Source organism: Cydia fagiglandana, chromosome 23 (genome assembly GCF_963556715.1).
Source record: "Cydia fagiglandana chromosome 23, ilCydFagi1.1, whole genome shotgun sequence".
NCBI classification, from domain to species: Eukaryota; Metazoa; Arthropoda; class Insecta; order Lepidoptera; family Tortricidae; genus Cydia; species Cydia fagiglandana.
In genome coordinates this window covers 3,851,551-3,868,152 of record NC_085954.1, presented here as the reverse complement: position 1 = coordinate 3,868,152, position 16,602 = coordinate 3,851,551, and the positions used below count along the sequence as shown (strand labels likewise).

The window sequence follows — 16,602 nt, the reverse complement described above, 5'->3', positions numbered from 1 at the left end:
ATTGTAAATAACCGGTAAAGGAGTGTAGGACAAAAGGGAAATTGGGTTAGGTTTTTTGCAATTGAGTCACAGAAAACTCTATATAGCGTTTCCAATAGCGATAAAGTTAGACCAAAAAAGGCAGCGAATTTGATAGCCCACGCAGTGCAAGTGTTATTTATACGTCATCATTTCATAGAAGTTTGACGTTTAAAATAACACTTGCACTGCGTAGACTATCAAAATCGCTGCAGACTTTTCTTTGTCTAACTTTACCAATTATTTATTAATTTTTTTTTACCGCTCAACAAATTTCAAACAGGCGTCGTTTTAAATCGTTAAGGACTCTACATACCATGCAACAATTCGAGATTTTATCCGATCGCGATTTTTTTAATATCAATAAATTCATTTTATCGGTCAAAATTACTCAGTCATTTTAATACCATCGGATGGTAAAAATATTGGCACAGATGTGAGATATAGTCTAGCAAACCCAATTTGCCAGTAAAAATGGCAGCTAATTTTTTATGAAAAATGTAATGGCTCCTCTACATGATGGGCCAGCGCCGGCCACTCCAAGGGACGCATTTATGCGTTAGAGGGAGGAAGTGATATTGCTATCTCATTCTCCCGCATGGCTGCGTCCCTTGGAGTGGCCGGCGTTGGCCTATCGTGTAGAGGAGCCATAAGAGCGAAGGGTTGTCCTCCTAAAGAAAATTTGAATTTTCTGAATATTTCCAGGTAAGTTAAGGTGGGGTAAGACTATCAATCACTTTCATGGAATCCTCATACTGTTTGTCTTGCCCAGAGCAGGCGTGGCTCACTGCGCGATTTTGTCGCTTTGCTACAGGTAGCTAAAAGTACATTCGTTCAGCCCCAATTTTGAGGTTTGCCATAAGCCGCGCGTGGCGCTCTGGCGCTGTCGCCACCTAGCGGCCATATCTGTGCTGATCGTAACAGACGCGTTTTGTTAGAGAGTGAGTCTTCTGTACCTAATACTATTATTTATTCTGTGCCCAAAGCAAAATAAACTATGTTAGTTTTCCCCACCTTACCTTATACCTATCTTGTAAGTTATTTTTTCACCACACCAGCTCGGAAAGGCTTACTTTGCACTTCAAAAACTGATAGCAAAGTTGCATTTTATCCACATGTGAGGCAAAGTAAACAAATGCAAATTTTGAGTTGTTTTCTTATGTTTGCTGGTAGAATTGACTTTTAAATGATGATTTTGGATGATAAATATTTAATAACATTCATTTGAATTTGATTTGGTTTGATTTTGTTTGATATTTTACGTTTAATATTTGCTTTGGGTTGGTGTTGAAAAATTTTGTGTTTCACTCGGGGGCAAATTTTGTTTAACCCTCGTGCTTTGAAACCCTCGCAACGCTCAAGATTCCATTTTCGAAGATCAGTCAATCAAGATTCAATTTTGGAATCTTTCGCTTGCTCGGGTATCAATATTAGCACGAGCGGTTAATCAACAACTTTGCCCCCTTGTAAAACAAATAACTATTTTCTATGGCAATGGATCAAATCACGAAATAAAACGTGTTTGTACGGGACAGCCGATGGAATGTTTCAATGACTGCTGTTTGTACACACAGAATGATTAAATCAAGAATCAGCGCAGATCTGTTTTTGTGTCATGACCAACTGGGCCGGTGAGAGCAATAATGATCTGGCTGACACGCGATCAATGATCGATGATCATGCTAACAAGTAGCCAATGAAGGACGGTGTGTTTGTAAAATGCTTTGTATAGTCTGTCTAATGGCTCCTCTACACGATGGGCCAACGCCGGCCACTCCAAGGGACGCAGCCATGCAGTAGGTAGTTTGTACTTACTTCTTACGGACGAAGTCGAGATTGAAGGCTAGTTAAAATTAAATAAGTCCTTAAATCTTCATTCTACTCGTTAAAAAAAACTAGTATAGTCGGCTTAACAATCGTGCCATATTTCCCACGATTTACATTAGAAGAAAAAAATGTGTACGGTTTTTTAGCCAATAGGATTACATTACAATCAACTTACGGAAGCCGAGATCAGCGAATAGAAAAAAAACTGGCCAAGTGCGAGTCGGACAACAGAGTTAAAATTAAAAGTACCTATTAGGTTATACAGGGATGTGCTTAGATACTTATGCCTCGAGGGTTCCATGTCAACCATATTTGTTTACATTTTTTCAATTTTAAATGTACGGAAGTGGAATTCCACGATTAAAAAAAAAAAAAACAGGTAGTGTTGGCAGCACCCCGCGCATCTCGCAGGTGCGCGGGCGCGGCCCGCCGGACCGCATTCCGCCGCTGACCCACATCGCGGGCCTATAGTGCGGACGTATAGCATTGGCTATTGGATAGGAATCGTGTTCGTACTATTATGAATTTTGAAGTCGCAGCTCAGCTTACTCTTACTTATATAATTATTACACAGGGTTTGGGTCCCTAAGCTAGTCGGTAAGTATTGTGGATCGGAGACTTCACACAAACACATTTGAATTTGTAACTTTGTTAGTGTTACGTGACCTAAGTTACTTTATTAGAACGAAAGTAGCCAGGTACATCTTATACTACACTACCTATTGGCCATTTAAAAAGTACCTAATAAGTAGAGATGCCCCGAATAGTGAATTTGGCCGAATACCGAATACCTAATATTCGGCCCCTCTCTCGGCCGAATACCGAATATTCGGCATGACATGCGAACCTTTTGAGTAACAATTATTATGAAAACTTTTCGCCAAAAACGCACGTTTTCTAAGATATATTTTTATGTTGAACAGAATTAATGAATGTAGTTAGAGTCAATCAAATCAGACCCATGATAAAAATAAAATATAATGTTATCAACAAATGCTCAAAAACGTGCCTTCTTATTTAACTTCTTATTCGTATTTAACTACTTACCAAGAATACGTTTTAAATATATGAAATATACCTTTTTTTTTGGTTATTTTTTTGAGTAGTTTTTCTTTTTAGGTAGGTGCAACAGATATTCGGTATTCGGCCGAATAGTAGACAACATTCGGCCGAATACCGAATATTCGGCAAAGTGGCCGAATAGGCCGAATACCGAATAGTTGCCGAATATTCGTGGCATCTCTACTAATAACAGTAGCAGATATTTAACGTTCAATCATTAACTACTTGTCAGAAATCTGGTTTCCAATACCCAATTAAGAATACGGATCCGAAACGTGTCCTAAGTATAGGTAAACCAGAACTTTGGGAGTATTGTCAAGAGGGCGCTCGTTTTGAATTTTATATAGCAACAATTTGTATAGTGGGGACAATGGAAATTGGCAGATGATTTTTGTTTTATTCCGACAACGTTAATAAGTGCGAAGTTTGATGTTTGGATATTTCTTCGGTTATTACGCTTAAATGGCTGACTCGATTTAGATAAAATGAATAGCGTAAAGTAAAGTCAAGTAAGCGTAAAGTAAGTAACGCAAGAGTTTTAATCTATTTCCTTTTTTGTTTTCTTTTTTTTAGGTTTGGTCATTTAATTTCGCCCTTACGCCCTTCGCTAGCAATCCGTGATACCGATGCATGCGATACACCTAATACACAAATCAAATTATTACAAGACATCAACCAAATCGTGACGACGTGACTATAGTGACATTTGTCCATAAGTTTGAAACTTACCCGTCAATTCAGATGCTAATTTCGTTATGTTTTCTAATGGAAGAAATTTATCTCCCGCACGTTTTTTTTTCCAATAAATAACTATATACACTATTTACAACTTTTTTCTCCGTAAAATCTAAAACTTTCGGCATGATTATGGCAGTCCAATAATAATTCACACGAAACTAGACAAAGCAATGTTTACATTGTCAATATTGACAACTATCATAGAGGGTAGATGTTGTCTATTATTAAAATTGTTGCCATTGCTAGAAATTAGTACCAACAAATTTCCGTAACATGGCGCACCCTCAATAGATCCTGGTTCACCTATAACTACTAATTAATTTTATCATTATATAAGATCATCAATGTTGATCAAACATTCAAGTTCGTATGAGTCACGGAATGTTAAGTTAGCTGTTCAAATATTAGCAAATTCCAGTGTAATACGATACACTTGAGAGGCTTGATAAACAAAATTGTAACCTTACGTGTTTATGTCTTTATTTTTGCCGTGAAATTGCTGCAGGCGAATACATGAAAAGGTTGCTATCTAATGATAAAAACTCAAGAAATCAAGGAGTCAGTTTGTAATCTGTTTGCACGGTATGGTATTTATGGTAACTATACTTTTACTCAAATCAAATTAATCTTATGAAACATCAATGGAGTAAGTACCATTACACGAAAGTCGATGGCCGGTCCAAGTATTTAGCTGCTGAATACTGCCATTGGATGCCATTGAATGGCGCCAGCGTAGCTTGCCCTGTCAATCCTAAGAATTGTGTAAAATTTTTAAATTTTATGCCCTGGATGCCAGGTCTTTAAGCCAAATTTCATAGAAAAAGGGGCAAGTTATGATGGCGCCATCTATGCAAACCTTTGACAGTTGTCAACCTGGCGCCAAGTTGGTAAACGTTTAAATGTTTTGAGTTTGACCTAGTATACCATCTAAAAATGAGGTTGGTAAGAAGTTATGATCAGCCACGGACTGCTTGAAGCTGATTTGTATTATGTTCATTGAGTAAAAATACTAAAAATGTATAAATTAGATTTAGTTCCGATCCCTAGACTTTCTACTAGAAAACAACCGCGCAACTCACCATCCGCCTGAGATAAATGTAGAACTATACCAATCTAACGCAGCCGCACTATAATCCCCAGTACCTGCATCGTATCAGTGACGTCAGCACCCGTCCTTCAGATTCCAGGGATTATTCCCCTTCCCAAAACATTTACTCTTTTGTTTTTATTCTGGCAACATTATTGACGCGCTTTTGAATTTGGAATCCGAACCGCGCCGAATTTGATTTATGAAGCTTCTTGTTTTTTAATTTTGACGTTTGATCGACGGCCGGTAAACTGCCAATAAATTGTCGAGTTTAGTTTTTGCAAAGTTAAAAACTTTTTTTTTGCTAATGTCAAAGCAATAAATTGCCATAGCTCCAGGAACTTCCTTCTTCTTCAAATTTAAAGCAGCTAAAATTAATTATGCGCTTTGAAAAATATTGAGTATTGACAAAAACGAGTGATTGACAAAATTTTATATCGACATGTATGTTATCGATAATATCGATGTTACCTAAATGTTATACATACATAGATATTATGTAACATTACGAAAGACCAAAGAACTACCGCGAAATACAGGAAGTATATCTATCTTCTTTTGATATTGATTCTTTGTAGTTTTATGTAATTTTAAGTCCGTATTCTACAGTTTTCGTCATTAACTTAGGTTTCAGATAAATATTTATTTGTTATTGAGATGTATTTTTGAAACATCTCAACATGAGAAAAGAAAGAGGAGAGAGAAAAGTCGTAAAATGTATGGGACCCAATACATTCCACGACTCTTCTCTTTCCGCACAGACTGCAAAAAATGCTTTTCGCTAGTTTTTTGTAATCCACTGCTACTGACAAAATTAGGTTGTCAGATAATTCATACCTATTCTTGCGTTTCGTTTCAATCATAACAATTTCTTTCCAACAATAACAAATACATATCTTCATATTCACACCATCTTATCTCATTAGATTGAACGCAGTCACGTTACGTTATCTTGGTCTAGATTTTTTATATCAGTTTACTTTCACTCTGCGAGTAAACTAGCTTGGAATCGACTTCAGTGTTGCCAATCTGGCATATTTTCAATCGCATTGGCACCAAAATTTTCCATTTAGCAGCTGGCATATTTTTTAGCATAATTTAATCTAAGCCAAGTTTGCACCAACTTGGCAGCAACAATATGCGCCATCGCCTTTCATATGAATTTTGACTTTTGTGGACGGATGGACGTCAACGGACTATACAAATTTGGTCAAGCAGATTTTGTCAATAGAAAAAGGCGGTAAATTTGAAAAATGTATGTGTTTTAAGTGTCTAATTTCAAGTGATATTTTAGCATAGGTGTTTCAAATTTTTTTTACATAATTTTGGCATAATCTAGACATAGCCTAGCATTTTTTCAAAATCAGAGTTGGCAACACTGATCGACTTATTCATAATATCGACTGCGAATAACCTTGATGCTAAATTGCTGTGTGGAACGAAATTACTATTTACGATACCCATAGTAGTCACATAATAAATAATAATACTACCGTACAGAAAGGAAACTTCCTACAAAACCGAAGTTTGACAGCGGTTCAGGGACGAATCAGGCTGTCCCTTTCTAATATATAGCACAATCTTTTTCGGCTAATTAGGGTTATCAAAATTCAATAACTGACAAGTGAACTTGATATAATTTTCTGGGTCATTCCTAAATCAACGTACCTATTTAATCCTAAATGAAAAATGAATTACGAAGTAGAGGAAGTTTTTATCTTGTATCAAAAAAGATCAATCAAATGCTCAAGTCGTTATTATTATTTACACTTACACTACACAGAAAATATTTTATGCGAGAATCTTTGTGTTAAAAACCTATTGTTTGGTTTTTATATGCAAGAATTGCATTCAAAACGACCTGTTAAACGTTTATAACATACTTCACGTAGTTATTGTAAAATTATTTCCAATAGAATTTAAATCTAAAGTATTCCTTAATATCTAAAGTGAATTCATCAATATTTTATTTGAATCCACAATATTTATCATAGTTCCCGTGCAATTAAAAAAAAAAAGATGGTTATTGAAAAAGGAAATTCGAATAAAGTTCATCTCTATCGATCTTATCATTACTAATTGGAGTGACAGAGAAGCAGATAAATAATAGACAATTATTGAATTTGGATATTTTGCCCCAAGGTTTTTAATATATCGGCCATTATGATATCTCTGGTGTTATTTACTAATATTACAAATAAACATATTCCATAACTCAAGCTAATTATTTTGACTCAAGCTAACTAGCTTAAAATTTAACTAAGGATCCCTACTCTACCTGCCATAAATTTTTGCCGCCAAGTTTCCGACGTCTGGTCATAAGGTAGTCATAGTCATTTATTTATAATATTTTAAATATTGATACATGTCAAGTTATTAGGCAATATTAAGTATTCAGTTTTTATAGGTATTAAGCGATTGACGGAATTTTACATTTCCGTCAGCGTAATTTTTTCGTAACTTCGAAAGGTGTTTTAGCCCGGTCCGAAGCCGGCATAACTGTACGCGGACTAACCGGATCGCCATATGAAATAGGACCTCACCCCGTTTAAGGTAACTGGCCAATGACAAGTTATTTAAAACCCATTTCAGTCGTATTCGGTATGTTTTTTTTGGCATTCTCGCTTTGGGCAGGTGATCGGTATTTATAGTACTTATTTATTCTAGTTTTTTTGGGTCTCCTACATACCGTTAGCACAAGTAGCACTGCTAAATAATAATTATTCGAATGCGTGATCATTTTTATTAAGTATATTCGCCATCAGATATATCGGAGCTGCCAAGGTGCTCACACATATCTGAACACGGCTCTATTGTCAAGGCGTTAGAGCGCGTTTAGATATTGTGAACACCTTGGCCGCTCCAATATATCTGATGGCGACTGTAACAATATACGATTTCTCTTTTGTAATTTTTTAAGCAAGCAATATTTTAACCTAATCATACTACGATATTACGGAACAATCCAATTAATTAAATTGATTAACTAATAAAAACTGATTAATTTGATGTATCTAATCTAAACGACTACTAAGTAGATGAAGAAAGTTCGTTGAACGTAAAATATGTAACTAATAAATAAACTAGAAAACGTTTGGATTTCGTCGTTTTTACGCTGGTTCAAAAAATATGACATTCCTCGCGTAGTCCCAGCTTTTAGGGTCGGTTTTTTTTTTATGAAATAGGAGGTAAACGTGCAGACGGATCGGATGATGATAAGCGATTACCGCCGCCCATGGACACCCGCAAGTTGTTTAGCAACTGATCCCAAAAATTGGCATACTTTTAGGTTTTTGTTTTTACGAAACCGACTGCCATCGGACCTTGCAGCTCAGAGGGAAAGCTTAGCGACTAAAAATATTTACAGGTTATTTTTCCAAGTAGGTAACTGAACTATTATTAACTTTGTATAACTAATAATATTAGTTCACCAAAACCGAATCTTGATTTTTCACCATTCACCAATAAGCAATATATTATGTTTTTCAAGATAAAATCTTTAACTACGTCTGGCTTCAAATATTTTTCATAATTTTGAACAGGAACCGCGTCTGTTGACACAAAACGGTCCAACGGACATGACAAGTGAAACCACTCATGAAAAGTAAACAGAAAGTGTTAAACATTCACCGTTTGCTGATACTGACAGTTGGCCGAAGAATTTCCTGCCAGCAGGTTAGAATAACATGCGATTCTTTTTTATCGGAACTTGGATAATCTGGCTTCCATTTTGTTTTCCACTGGACATGGGCCGAATATTCGGCATATTTTTCAATGTTCGTATTCGGCCGAATAGTTCGGTTCGAACTGCCGAAAATTTACCGAATAAACAAATTATTTTTTAAGGGCGTGGCTAGTTAGCGTTAGCGCTGAATCGCTGATGCACTTCGCGATCAGGTATGAGACGTTTCCTTTTCTTCATAAACATTTCCGGTCGGTCGGAAGAAGGGTCAAAAACGCGTTATGAACTTGGGTTCAGCGTTTTAGGCAGTTGTAGCCCAACTAAATATCGGGCGAATATTCGGTTCGGTATGAACTGAACCGAATATTTGTATGCGGCAAAGTCCATACTAAGCCCATCTCTATTTTCCACATTTTCAACTACGTTACGCAGCGTTCATACAATATGATTTTTTGGATATGAAAGTTTTTCACGCGAACTATTTTATTTTTGTTAACAAACAACAATGACAGGTTTAAAATCTGAAAATCTATTTACTCGTTCCTAACGGTGGTATCGATTTTATAAACTCGGTGAGCCAGTAGATTCGATAACAATGGAATAAACGGGATTATTGCTGAAAAAGTGTTAAAAATTTGCCTTATCAAAAAATTTGTACCTTGTTTTTTGTTGTTTTTATACACTTTTTGCCTTTAGTTACTTCGTCAAACCTTTTTCCTCTGTGCTTGAACTGACATTTAATGTATATACCTACGTTACTGTACATAGAAACTAATTTAATTAGATTTTAATTTATTTTGTCTATGGCCAAAATGTATGAAACAATCTTTTTTCTCCTAAAGCCATTTTTAGATGACTACGCCAATGTGTTTTATAATTACTACAAGTATAAAAAGTGCTACTGTCTAAACTGTGTATTATTTCCTTTCTACCACATAAGTAAGTAATTCTTATACTTACATATATACATACATTACATAATTTTATGCACGCACATGTAAGTCTCAGTTGCGTTTCACCATTCATCTTAAGTATTCTAGTATATTTACTGTATTTACACAAGATATCCGTGTCTAGCTTGTTAGCTCTCTAGATTATCTAGTATACGATGCTACTGAGATTTCTACTCTGCTGTGCTCTTTATTATCTGTTATTTGCACCTTTCACTCTACTAGTCACACATCTTGTGAGACTTCGTGATTGACGTTTTTATTATTAAGAGTATTTCCATGTGTTAGGCGTACAATTTCTACTACAATTCACTGTTAGCTATAGGGTGCTTCCCAATTTTTCTGTCCAGTGAAAAAAAAATGGTTAACTGTGAGACATCTGTTCCGCAATACTGATGGCAATGACAAAATACTGTTGTAAAAACAAAATCTTACCTAACACGACATAACCAGCCATTCACTTTTCTTTTTAGCAAAGCCTACTGCGAGACGACAGCACATTTTTTACTTGTTCTGTTAAATTAGCCTTCTACGTTTTTAATTAACTAGTACATGACTATGGATAGCAGTAATTAAATTGTTTATCCTCTACAGGCGATCGTTCGTGAGTTGTCCGAATTAATTGACTAACTCATTAGAACATCAATCTATTTCGAGCTATAATTTTAAATGTATATTTACGGGACATACATTTTCTTTGAGTCAGAACAAGCTACCGAGCAGAGCGTCTTGAACGTCAAATAGTAGTAGGTACTTGCACACTTCGTCGCTGCTAAGTTTGTGCTGAGTTGCCTTAGCTAAGACAAATTTTAGCTTTATCAATACTGTATTGTTCATTCAATAAAATTAAAGAGAATTACCCGTGAAACGGCAAAAAATAACAATATCAGTAACCGAAACTAACATCTTACCAACCTAGCCTAACACAATCAATTTAAATATCAGCGTCGCCAAATTGACCGTTACGGCTGCGTAGGAGTTTATTACCAAGTTAGTTTTGGTTGCTTTCCCTAACTAATGGCATGTGCCAGGCCTCACGCTTCCAGTCATTAGATATACGTGACTAGGGAAAGTGTATACGTGAGTCGCAAGTACTTTTGGAAATGTACTGTGTTATGTTATTGTTTTTTATTATGCCATCGGCATGCGACTTTTGACATATTGAGCCGGTTTTTGAATAGTTATCTAATAGGAAGGAGCTCGTATGAGCTTAATTTTTTTTAGACGGAAACAAACATTCTAAAAAACATAATATTACATTTATATTTAGGTGTGAGGTTAAGTTATTCGTTTGATAGAGGTTTTATATGTACCTACTTATAGTCAAAGGCTATAAAATATTGATATAGTCACAAGTCTAAATGACTTACGTATCTGAATATTCTGAATACCCTAAATGGCCTAAGGCCTAAGTCTATTTTACTCAGTATTCGTACTGCATCAAAAACTTACGCTTAAAAGAATCATAATAGATACCGATCTAGTATACCTGAGGAAGATAGGTATTAAAGACTTAGTAGGTATTTTGTAACTTTCAGACAAACAATATCCTTTATGTCCGTTAATACCTAGTTGGTAAAAAAATTGGAAGTTGGTATCAAGTTATTTCCCTTATTACATACCTTGCAATTAACTGTATAAGTATCTCTATTGTTTGTATGTATTGTTTATTTAACAAATGTTATTACAGTCAGTCCAAAGGAAAGCTACTTCAGAATTAATGTTTTAAAGACAAGAAAAAGACTGAGCTCAAGGTTTAGGTATGATACCTAGATTATGTTATGTATCTATTAGGTTAGGTACCTACTTACCTATATTATAATTACTTATATTACTTTCTAGAATTGAGTGATATAAAATGGAGTTGTAAAATTGATTGTTTTGACAATCTTTTACGCTGTGTACACACTTGTATTTTCTAATCATAGAACAAACAGAAAATGTGACTTATCTATACAAAATAGGTACAGAATTTTCCACTATTACAACTCGCGTCAAGTTAATATGCCGTTCAGGTATGTGAACTATGTAATAGTACGCCAGAGTAGGTCAGTTTACCTGTCTTATCTTAAGAAGGTATAAGTAAGTACTAAGCCAGGCACGCACAGGCAGCCATGTTTTAATTTAACATACTGCCCTGCTAATCCGAAAAGCGCTATCTCAAAAACAAATGATTTTGAAAATGGAATTCTCAGTTATAGAAACAAAAGTATAAATTAGCAATGGATTTTCTTTTGAGATAGCGCCACTTGGCTTAGCAGGGCAGCATAATAACTAGCCATTGCGATATCACCTTTATTGATGAGTAGGTATATTAAATTGATATTTAGTATGTGTTTTCGTCAATTCGAATTTTACGCTTCTTAATATACCTATGTACATTGTCATCACTTATTAGCAGATTTGCGGTGACGGTGACGCATTCTTGTAAGTTGACAATTAAATTTTGATTCATATTTAAGTGCTTAAGAATGCTAGTATTAAGTGCAGTCTTAACTCTTAAGAGTCTTAAGACATAAGAAGTCGAGATCAAGGTCAACCATATATCAAAGGTACAGGAATTACTGTCTAAACATTTAAGTTGTATGGATATAATTATGTTTAGTATTTTGGCCGTTTTATTTCATTTACTTCTGTCTAGTCTACTACTACTAGTACTGGTGTACTTCTGGCTGTGTTCAATCAAATAGGTAAATTTTAAACCTACCAACCTGTTTACTTTAATGAAACTATTAACTTGACAAATACCTAGCTGAAAGCTGTGCTTGTGACACACCATAACTACCTATTTACTATCCACTTAACACGTTGAATGCACTTCTCACCGGTGTATTCCGACATTCTTGGTAAGTGGAATATATGTAGGTACTTATTTCATTAATTTGTAGAGTGTTTTAGCTCATTTTCTATATTCATTAAATGAACGATAACTATCTACATAAATTTATTTTATTTATTTTCTAAGTAGCCAGACAAAACTTATAAACTGGCAAACCTTTTTGTGAGTAAATGTGACGTCCCACGGGCAAAGGTACCTTATGGCGGGTATGGAGTTATGCATACCCCAGTAATCTACAATAAATAAGCTATCGATAACACAAAAGATCAACCTTCTAAGTTGCGTAGTTACAGAGATATGATTTTTTGAAAATAATGTTGTGAAATGAGCAACTTTACGATAGAGAAGTTTTAAGTTTAGCCGCCTAAAAAACTATGTTCCTGAAGTAAGTTACATAGTTGACTACAAATAATAATACCTTATATATCTGAGATTAAAAAAATGTTGCGACTTGTTCTGTAATGCAAATAGAAACCTTTGATATCGACTGATTTATGTGTATACTAACCAATCTCTTGAAAATAAAGTTTTATTTCATTTTCACGATTGATTGCAATGAGCTCTCAAGATTTAAATTGTATCTATTAGAAAACGACACTGAGAGACAGTTTAAGCAAAAAACAATACCGATTTAGAGGTGAAAATGTATTTTCTGACTTTTTCATATAAAATCAGAAAATTGAATATTTTTACTTTTAATGTAACACACAATCAATTTTTCTGAGCACATATGAAAGAAATTCTGTCATTCAAATGAAATAAATCCTAAAACCCCAACTAAATACTATATTTAACCCCTTATGCCACTTTAAACTTACATAACAATTACAGTATTTGCTCCATACATTTACGAAAAGGTACCTTATGGAAATAAATCTAATAATACATCACTACAAAACATCAATCACATTGAACTCATTGAAGTTTATCTTTTATGAATAGAAAATATTAATTTACATTAAACTGCCACAAATTTAATTAGTTCTTCGTCATAATAATCTTAAAAAAGACCAATAATTTGTATGTAATGAAAAGGTACCTTGTGGTTAAGTTACATGATGAGGCATGATGATGATGGAACAGTTAGGATAAACTAATAATATTTTGGGGTAAAGATGGTATAAATCGTCTATTTCTTATCAATAATATATTTTGGTTGCCATTGAAGACAAGCGGCATTGAGGTTCAATGACCTCAGATATTCCATAAGGTAATGCGTCGGGTATTGGCATTTTTCAGCAAACCAATGGCTGATTTATTGCATGCGACCAAACTAAATGAAGATTATACTAGTTAAGAAAGACTTGACGAGAGTAACTTTGGTATAATAGCAGGCTACTTGGATTTGTAATGTCGGTCGATGTACGGTTATAATATTTGCTAGGCGCCCCAACCAGAACTGAAATTATCAAATTAGTTTTGCAGAATGCTAATACAGTTCTCTACCAAACTTCTTTTCCCGTATTGACTAGTTTTTTTGGGAATTTACAATCTTTTTTCCATAAGGTACCTTTTCGACTAAACTCTGAGACAACATTACTAGGCTTATAACTAACTTATAACAAAAATAAAAACAGGTAAACAAACGTTACGCATTAAGGTTTCAGATCACACAATAAAAAAAAATTGAGCATTTTTTCACCTCTTTACAAAACATTTCATATCTCCGAAACTAGAAACCCTCATAAGGTACCTTTTCCCGTGGAACGTCACAAATGTGTAATTTATCAAAATAACTATACTCACTCCTTTTTAGGGTTATAATAACTAACTACATATAATAAGCAGAAGAAAAAGACAATGTGATTTTCTGCTTATTCTCCACTGACATTACTGACAAGCAACTCTTGCTAAACTATAACTATGTACAGACACAAACTGTAATAACAGGATGTGGAGTTTGAGAGTTGATTTCTATGAAAATATGACGTATAATAATGGATTTTTCACACTTTGTCACCTCAAAGTCGGTGCAAAGTAAAGTGGCTAGCCTAACGCAGAGATTTAACTAGCAAGCGTAAAACAAAAAAATAATTTCGGGCTATATAAACGTACAATTAAAGCAGTAGACTAGAACTACTTTCATGCATTTCCTTTTGCACTTCCGTTGTAAAAAACTGCTTTGCGCAATACGAAAACGTGTAACTTTGTAATTCAGTCACTCAAGTTAGTAACTCATTTTATTTATTTTTATCAACGCAGTAAAAAAAATACCTAAGGGTGCTGTATTTGTAAATCGTAAAGATAATGCCACGTTTTGCGCTAGGCCATGTTATCTTTTACTTTATTTACGTATCTTATTATATTTTACTGTACCTATGACTATTAGTTTAATTTATCAAGGAAGATTACAAACTGACTCATGAACAAGTAAAACATAAGACGTACTTACCTACTTTTTGATGACAAAGATATTAAGAATGAATATCCGGGGAAGTCTATAGTCGTATTAGGAATGACCTCAGAGGAAATAAAAGCATCGACAAATGCATATCGACATTATCGACTAATGTCCTCACTAGAAAATATAAAGGTATGATTACATGAACCCACAAATTAATTCGACAAAATGTAAAGCTATGATTACATGAACCCAAAAATTAAAAAAATACCGATGCTCAACCTAGGAAAAAGGTAGGTATTTTAAAGAGTAAAATTTAAAAGAATCCGTGTTAGACCGGGAGATAGTGACACATTTTACTGGGTCATTTGTACCAGTATGGCGGTTCGTCAGGGGTCTAAGCATGTAATGAAGGAAAGAAAAATGATGGTCATAGCGCTGGTACCGGCGGCCCAATCGCGTGGGCGTTAGTCGAACGTGTCGGATAAAATACGAGTGTCGAACGATTTGTTCCACAAAAATCCTCGTATTATTCGATAGTCCATAAAAAAGAAGTAGACGGTAGCGTAATGCCATACTTCTCCGGTGTGACTTACAGCCCGCCATACTGAGGCGAACACGTTAATTTAAAAACAACAATTCAATCATTTGTGCCAAGCTCATTTTTGCACAGGTGATCTTCGTCGAGCAGCCATTCATGGACATCACCATGCCATACTTTTCGGATGGTTCCAAATGGCCGCCATACCGCCGCAAAGGAGTTAATTTTTTTTTTATTGCTAAACGATTTGGCTATTGGTATGGCGGGCTGTAAGTCACACCGGAGAAGTATGGCATTACGCTACCGTCTACTTCTTTTTTATGGACTATCGAATAATACGAGGATTTTTGTGGAACAAATCGTTCGACACACGTATTTTATCCGACATGTTCGACTAACGCCCACGCGATTGGGCCGCCGGTACCAGCGCTATGACCATCATTTTTATTTCGTTCATTACGTACTTAGACCCCTGACGAACCGCCATACTGGTACAAATGACCCAGTAAAATGTGTCACTATCTCCCGGTCTATGTACGTCGTAAGACATTCGACTCGATGGAGCCGGTTTCCAGTTTAGGAACCGAGCGTTATTTAAATCTATCGAGATGACTCGTTTAAATATTTTCCCTGAAGCTAAGGTCATTGCTTTCGAAAACCCAAGTTCAAGTGGAATATTTGGCCCGAACATGTGATGCGATAAAAAAAATATGGTAGGTATTTTTTCGGTGCCGATTTAAAGTGGTTTTTTTACGACATCCACTTTTACTTGATCGTGAGTGGATTTTTTGGTTCAATGTGATTTAAACGTGGTATTTTTTGCCGATTTAAGTGCAAATTTTAGCGAATGCGCTTTGATTTGTCTAATAATACGGAATGCAGATGTTACTAATTTTAGTAATAATGAATGGAATCTTGATTTCTTTGTTTACAAAAAACCAGGTAAAAAACCCTTTCATCTACATATATAGTTGTGTACAGAAGAGACGTGAAGTAGTACATAGTTAATTAAGTCTAAAGTTCAAATTTGGAACGTCAACTTGTGCATAAACAAAAACTAACATAGACCAAGTACCTAAACTTCTTAAGTATTTAGGTAGGTAAGTATAGTTGGTCTCTGATTTGAATAGAATGTGGTTTTCAACTTCGAAGTACATAACTTAGACGCAAATTCCTTACCTTTGCGCGATTTCCAATACAACTTTCTCAGATAATATGCCGCAGCAACCAAAAGAAGTGCCCCTATAAAGGCACCTATCGCCGCACCAGCAACGCTACCAGCACCGTAGCAGCCCTGCTCTTGACCATAAACACATTTCACAAAAACGAACACCAAAAACAATTTCCCGAAACCCATTTTTAAACACTACACTTTATGGCACATAATATTTTTCCAACGTTCACCAATCACATTCCTTAAAATTAAAAATAAACGATTGCTTTGACGTTTTGATTTTTTTATTTTGAAATTCGAACGGCGCGGACGTAGGCGTGCGCCGCGTCGGCCAGCGCGGTGG

At 35.2% G+C, this 16,602-nt stretch overlaps 1 protein-coding gene across 1 annotated transcript in view; it reads right to left on the bottom strand.

Moving 5' to 3' along the window:
* The window catches only part of LOC134675842 (uncharacterized), a 64,065-nt gene extending 47,463 nt beyond the window's left edge, over window positions 1-16,602 (bottom strand). Inside the window, exon 1 of the mRNA XM_063534142.1 lies at window positions 16,265-16,602. Within this exon, the coding sequence (XP_063390212.1) occupies window positions 16,265-16,442 (178 nt within the window). The 5' untranslated portion in view covers window positions 16,443-16,602. The remainder of the gene's footprint in view (window positions 1-16,264) is intronic.